Below are 6,847 nucleotides of genomic sequence, written 5' to 3'. Positions count from 1 at the left end.
ACATAGGCAACTCGGAGTGTCCTCCTCGTTGTTTCATCAATAGGAAACCCCTATTTTGGATCAATCTTTTCCGACAACACTCTCCGGCGCACCGTCGCGCCCCCGCCGGGCGAACCAAGATCCCCGCGGTCAGCACCCGAGTCAAGCCCTCGAAGGGTTAAGCCCCTGCAGGGCTGATGCTCACCCCTACAAAGGCTCGGAGGCTACTGTCGGGTACCATGATTAGGGGCACCCTAATTAGGGGACTAAAATCGCCCTAAAAATGCAAACACATGTTAGACAGCCGGGCCCACGAAAGCCTACAACCTCCTTCCAATCCGGAAGAAAGGAAAGGTCTCAAAGAAGCCCAATCCATAGCCCAAATACACAGTACAGCCCATCCTCACCCCCCTTGAACCCGCGGGGCAATCTCCGCCTCGCTTGAGGGCCTCTCGCCGAGACCCTCGAGGACGCCCCGCATCTCCGCCTCGTTCGAGGGTAGCGAGCCTACCCTCAAGAGAGCAGGCTGACTCCGCCTCGCTCGAGGGTGGAAGGCCTACCCTCGGGGGAGCGGATCGTCTCCGCCTCGCTCGAGGCCACCCCTCGACGGAAAGGACAAACTACCCTTCCGCTCACCCACTCGCCATACGGAGGCATTAAATTCCAACCACTCCTCCGCGGCGCACGGGTCAGACGACGTCAGGCCTCCATTCCCCACAGTGGCTGTGACCGGAGTCCCGTCCGCCAACTCCGGTCACTGTTCCGCCATTTCGAACGCTGTGGCGACACTGTGGGAACCTGCGACGAAGTGCAAGATGTGCCCGGCACTGCTCCAGCCACTGTGCTGCCAACTCCCCATACCTCCTTCATACTTTCCCCTCCTCGAAACCCTCGAACGGCATGGGCACGACCCTCGGAAGCGGATCCGACCTTGATCAGGACGAGACCTTGGCCTGCAGGACCCTCGGAACGTCGCCATGCCACGCCTGGAGGACGGTACCCCTACAGCAACCACCACGCCGCCCGCTGGAGCTACAAGGACGCCGGCGCGATCTCCGCAAGGCTAAGGATGACGCCCCGGACGACTGCCACACCAGGCGCCATACCCCACAGTGTACTTTCTACAGTGCTCGACCACTGCACCCCCGCGATTCGGGGAGAAGACGACGACTTCCGCGATCTCCTGTGCATGTACACCGCCCCTCCTTGTGCCTATAAAAAGGGGAGGCGAGCTCTATCTTAACGGGTTCATCTGGCAGAACACAACACTCAGCAACACTCACAGAGCACATACGCTCTTCTGAGCCCCGATATTGGCACTCGCCTCAATCAAATCCTCCTCTAGCGGAGACCTGGGAGCTTCCCTCCATTTCTCGCCTCGCTTGTACCCCCTACTACAGGCACCTCCGGTGCAAGACAGTACAGTGCTCTCGCACAACCTTTTGCTGGACGTACGGCCCCCCGGCCGGAACCAGGATAAAACTCGTGAGTTACTGTGCTCGTGAGTTACTGTATTACCTCTTACATCAACTATCTGGGACGAAGAACACGCAGCATCATCACTAGTTGGTGCCGGACCACCGGGTCAGGACACCGACGCATATGAAAATGCCAACACAATTTACTCCTAAAGTATTTAAATTGGCCCAATCCTAACCTCTAGTGATTTTTCTTTGTCTCGTATAGTAGGTTGTGTCTCCGCCTCTCCGGTTGAAAGTTACAATTTATCTCGAAGAATTTGAGAATATCCATCGTACAAGAAGTTTGTTCGGTTTGATAGCAGCCAGCGCTGGCTGGGCTGATTAGCACTGGCTATAGTGTTCCACGCTGACAACGGTCACAAGCCATCAGCCCCAACGGTCACCAGCAACAGCCGCTTCAGCCTAGCCGAATAGGCTGAAGATCCTTATCCGCAAATTTTAACCTCCATGGTGTACAAACAAGGCCCTAAGGGCATCCGCAACGGCAGGCGACGTCGCCAGCTCAGCTCCACGTGGAAGACGGAGAGAGGAGGGAACCAAGCAGCCAGCGACGAGCAAATCGCCGGGCGATTTCACGCGCATCGAGTATCTATGAGGCGAACAGGTGGGACCAGAAGGTAAAATAAGAATAAACTATTTTACCTACATTCTCTCTCCGTCCAACTCGCTAGCTATTTTCTTTGCCCCACTGCAGGTGGCCTTATTCAAAGTCTTGTACTCTTGTACGAGTATTAAGGTATATAGTAATAGTATAATCGATCTTGCATTATAAGAATACAAGGACCGTGTTTAGTTCCACGTGCAAAAATTTTTGTGTTGGAATTTTGTTAATTTGAAGTACTAAATGAAGTCTATTTATAAAACTTTTTGCACAGATGGGTTGTAAATCGCGAGACGAATCTAATGATGCTAATTAATTCATAATTAATTAATAATTAGCGGATGATTACTGTAGTATCACTGTTGCAAATCATGGATTAAGTAGGCTCATTAGATTTGTCTCGCGATTTACAACTCATACATGCAAAAAATTTCGTAAATAGACTTCATTTAGTACTCCATATATATGTCAAAACATTCGTTGTGATATTTTTTTGTGTTTACGGATTTATGGGTGTGATCTAAACGGGGCCAAGCCCGTGTTTGGTTGCAAACTTCCAAATTCCAAATTTTTTTTCCGACACCTACATAGAGACTTAAATCTAGACGAAATAAAAAACGCATTGCTACTGCTGTCTGTAAATGGCGAGACGAATCTAATGAACCTAATTAGACTGTAATCAGATGCTAAATTGCTACAGTAATGCTACAGTAAACAACCTCTAATGACGGATTAATTAGGCTCATTAGATTCGTCTCGCGATTTACAGACGAGTTTTGTAATTATTTTTGTGAATAATCTATGTTTAGTACTTCAAATATAGAAAGATGTCTTTTCAAAAACTTTACAGAGCGCAACCAAACACGGCCCAAGATCTACAACATTCTTGACTTGTCAGCCTACTCCTGCTGCTGCTCCTACCCGTTGGCTGACAAAACAGACAGGAGAGAAAACCGGCGACCGTTACGGGTCGATCCGGCCGTTCCGTGCGTGCCGCCTGCACGCGTTCAAAATTTCAAATACTGACGGGCGCAGCGCAGGCCGCAGGACGCGTAGCGCACGGCGTCGCGACGCGATCGTTACGGACGCCGCGGCCGGCCCCCGTCTCGTCACACGGTCAACCCCCCCCCCCTCGGCCGCGGGCCCCGCCGGGCAGCGGCTCGCGGGGGGGCCCCGCCGACGCGCGGGCCCTCCTGTCATCGGCTGCGGGGAGGGTGGGTGGGTGTGTGGCCGGTGGGCGCGGGTGGGGTCTTTAAAAAAGGGTGGGGGCCGTGAACACCCGCACAGCGACCCATCACCTTCCTTCCATCCGACTCCACACTCCACTCTCTCCCACCTCACCTCGCCCTTGCCTTTTTAGAGAGAGAAAGCCCCGGCTCCTCCCAGCCGAGCGAGCTAGAGAGAGAAACGCAGCCGTCCCCGGCAGGAGTGTGAAGGAGAGAAGGCTGTGCGAAGGGAGAGGGCGGCATGGAGAGGCCGGCGCCCGTGAGGAAGTCCCACACGTCGACGGCGGACCTGCTGATCTGGCCGGAGGGGGCGCCGCAGGAGCCGTTCGCCGGGGCCACGCCGCCGCCCAACCGCCGGCCGCACCAGGTGAGCGGTCCTCCGGTACCCCACGGGGCGCCGCGGGGGCTACCAGCCTCCGTCGTCATTGTTGAAGGAGCAGTGTGTTCGACTTGTCTGAACTTTTTTTTTCTCTGTTCCCTGTTCGGCGCAGCCGTCGGAGGCGGTCAGGAAAGTGGTGTTCGGCGGCCAGGTGACCGAGGAGGAGGCCGAGAGCCTCAACAAGAGGTGAGCTTCCGAGCGTTTACCCTGCGAGATTCTTTTGGTGCTCTGTTCTTACTCCGCTGGCTGATGACGAGTTTTTCGCCTTGGCGATTAGATCTCCCGAGATTTACGGCCACAACTTTCGGAAAGATTCAAATTTTAAGGTTTCAGTCATTAATCTGTAAAGAGGCGAGTAGACAAGTCCGCTGGATTTGAGGTTTAATAGCTCGTTTCGCGAGATATGCGCGCCGATTTAAAACTCTCTTCTTTTTGTGAGTTCTGTCTTTAGTTCTGCTCTATAGGCTCGAGAAAAGGAATTGCTAGCAGTATATTGTACTGTAGGACATGGTTTAGATGTTCATGTAATTGCCATCTCACCAACTATGTTGGAATCTTGAAATCTGACCATAGATTTCAAAATGCTACCCTTAAGGTTTGTTGAAGATGAGTTATATAAAACACATTAACACACACAAAGAGTTTCCTTGGAGGTCACCTGCACTGTTTAAATATGTAATCTTGCTTTCAGCACTACTGATGAATTTCTGTTGATCACAACTTTACAAGGCTCCTGATTTGCGTAGGTTTCGGCAACTTTTGCAAATCGTCATAGTTATATGGATTATTCAGATTTCAGATTATTCTAGCTGTGATTCACCAAACTATTTTTTCTTCCTTCAGGAAACCATGCTCTGCTCCCAAGTGGAAGGAGATGACAGGAAGTGGCATATTTGCAGCTGGAGGCGAGGTTGAAGAAGATGAATCCGCCAATGCCTCTGCAACTCCCATCCGAACGGCTCCAAAGAACTACCAGGTATTGCTTTCTGATTTTTTGAAAAGGACTATGTAGGCTTATTTCCTTTTATTTTGGTGTGAATGTGTGATGTCAGTTGGCAATGCTGCAGTGTTTATAGTACATTTTTTATTTTCAGATCATCGTGTTGATTTTTTGTGGTGAAGAACTTGATTTAAATTCTTGCTTTGCCAAACACTTAGAATGCTATGGATGAATCATCTTGTTGTTATGATGAAACTTGTTAAATGTTATACCTCTCCTAAGAGTCAGAGGTAGTTGGGATGAATCTTGCGTGAATAGTTTGGGCAAGCATTATTAGTTTGTATAACCACTGGTTGGTGAGTCTTTGCTTGTGATAGAACTGAACATTTTGATTGGTAAGATCTGAAGGAAATATTCAGAACTTTGATTGATAGACAAATAAGACTTACAGGTACTCATCTACTTTTGGCACCTTTTGTTCCCTAAAGTGTCAATACACAACATTCCTTGATTAAGTTCCAAAACATATAGATCACAGCAAGTTTCAATTTTTTTTCCTGCATAGCTAGCTATTGGAACTGAATTTGTCCACAACTGCTCAGCCACTCTTTTTTTTTTTGAGGGCATCAGCATGCATTTTTTGGGGGGGTAAGTGCGGCATGCATACTTCAGCAAGTTTCTAGTCCATAACAATCTTGATGTTGCCTCCAAAGTGAAAGGATGAGTATCAATTGATTTGATATATTTTTAACTGTATTTATAGCTGGAACACACTTGCACAGATAGACTAATCCTGCTGTGTTTTTGTCTATACAGGCAATTAGTACTATAAGCCACATCTCATTTGCTGAGGAAGAAAGCATTTCTCCAAAGAAGCCGACTTCCATAGCTGAGGTGGCAAAGCAGCGTGAGCTAAGTGGCACCCTTCTGAGCGAGGATGACAGCAAGATGAAGAAGCAGATATCTGACTTGAAATCCAAGGAGCTCAGCGGCCACGACATCTTTGCTCCTCCAGAAGATCCGCGGCCACGCAACTCGGAGAACGGCTCAACCTCGCAGACACCGGGCAAAAACGCATATGTCCTGATCTCTCAACCCGTTTCGTTCATAACTCAGCTACACAAAAGTAGTGTGGCTTACTGTTTGTTTGTTGTTCGCCCAACAGGTAAGCAACTTCAAGTTTGGTGAAGCCGACGAAGACAGCGTGGTGAAGACGGCAAAGAAGATCCCCACGAAGAAGTTCAGCGACCTGACTGGCAATGGCATTTTCAAGGGGGACGACGTCCCCGGGACGGCGGAGAAGCACCTGAGCACGGCGAAGCTGAAGGAGATGACCGGCAGCGACATCTTCGCGGACGGGAAGGCCCCTTCCCGGGACTACCTGGGCGGGATCCGCAAGCCGCCCGGCGGCGAGAGCAGCATCGCGCTGGTCTAACAGCAGCAGCTGCTGCAGAAGCTACAATAACAACCTGATGGACATAGCAGCCCCTACCTCATTCATTTCCTCCTCGTCGCCGTCGCCGTTCCTAGGAGTTTCTTCTTTTTTTCTCTCTCTTCCCCCAAGGACTGATCGATTGGAACCGCCGGTTTGCTTTCCTGTTTCACGCGACTTCGCGCCAGGGTATTCTCGTGATCGTTGTTAATCCACCTCTGATGGTGGTGGTGTGTGGGTGCGACAGCAACGATGGTTGTCTTGTCTCTAATTTAACATTGATGATTTGGTTTGCGCTTTGTTGGTTGGCTGGTCGGTCGTGCCCATGGGCCATGGCGTGGCGTACCTGATGTAACAACAACCTAGTGTTGCATTGTCTGATTCCGTGACTCTCAGCTGCTGCCTGGATGACCATCCTTTACTATTTGTGCTGGAGCTGCTGTTTTTTTTTCTCGTCTTCTCGATTCTCTACTTTCAGTTGCATGAAGCGTCTCTGTTGGTAGGTCACGACGATGGGGATGGATGGTCCCTTGACTGCTGCCTGTCAGCAGCACCTAATTCCATTACTAAGGGCCTGTTTGGCTCCAGGACTTTTTCCAAAAGTCCCTATCACATCAAAAGGAATCTTACTATTTTATATTATTAAATAAAATCTGTTTATAAATGTTTTTTGACAGCTGAGTGCTTTTTCGCGAGACGAATCTAATGAGCCTAATTAATCGATGATTGGCTACAGTGATGCTACAGTAACCATTCGCTAATCATAGATTAAGATACATCATTAGATTCGTCTCGCAGTTTAGCCCCAG

General features: G+C 49.8%; 1 protein-coding gene across 2 annotated transcripts; it reads left to right on the top strand.

Moving 5' to 3' along the window:
* Positions 1–3,344: 3,344 nt before the first annotated feature.
* On the top strand, positions 3,345–6,433 carry LOC120661892. 2 transcript variants are annotated; one of them, XM_039940891.1, is made up of 6 exons: positions 3,351–3,654; positions 3,779–3,852; positions 4,510–4,642; positions 5,237–5,254; positions 5,423–5,686; positions 5,772–6,433. In XM_039940891.1, exons 1-6 carry the CDS (start codon positions 3,529–3,531, stop codon positions 6,039–6,041), a joined length of 885 nt encoding a protein of 294 aa, XP_039796825.1. In that variant the 5' UTR covers positions 3,351–3,528; the 3' UTR covers positions 6,042–6,433. The 2 variants fall into 2 exon arrangements, with proteins under 2 accessions (XP_039796826.1, XP_039796825.1); XM_039940892.1 differs by lacking the exon at positions 5,237–5,254 and having other exon boundaries at positions 3,345–3,654.
* Positions 6,434–6,847: the final 414 nt, after the last annotated feature.

The sequence above is a fragment of the Panicum virgatum genome, chromosome 2N (genome assembly GCF_016808335.1).
Source record: "Panicum virgatum strain AP13 chromosome 2N, P.virgatum_v5, whole genome shotgun sequence".
Lineage (NCBI taxonomy): Eukaryota > Viridiplantae > Streptophyta > Magnoliopsida > Poales > Poaceae > Panicum > Panicum virgatum.
The sequence above is the reverse complement of the archived record's forward strand: the minus strand, read 5'-3'. Positions and strand labels throughout refer to the sequence as shown.

What these genes read in the sequence shown, in the direction of transcription:
- LOC120661892 (XM_039940891.1), top strand. Translation starts at nt 3,529, where the DNA reads ATGGAGAGGCCGGCGCCCGTGAGGAAGTCCCACACGTCGACGGCGGAC. An exon ending in CCAACCGCCGGCCGCACCAG is followed by an intron (nt 3,655 to 3,778) that starts GTGAGCGGTCCT and finishes TGTTCGGCGCAG; the next exon opens with CCGTCGGAGGCGGTCAGGAA. An exon ending in GCCGAGAGCCTCAACAAGAG is followed by an intron (nt 3,853 to 4,509) that starts GTGAGCTTCCGA and finishes TTCTTCCTTCAG; the next exon opens with GAAACCATGCTCTGCTCCCA.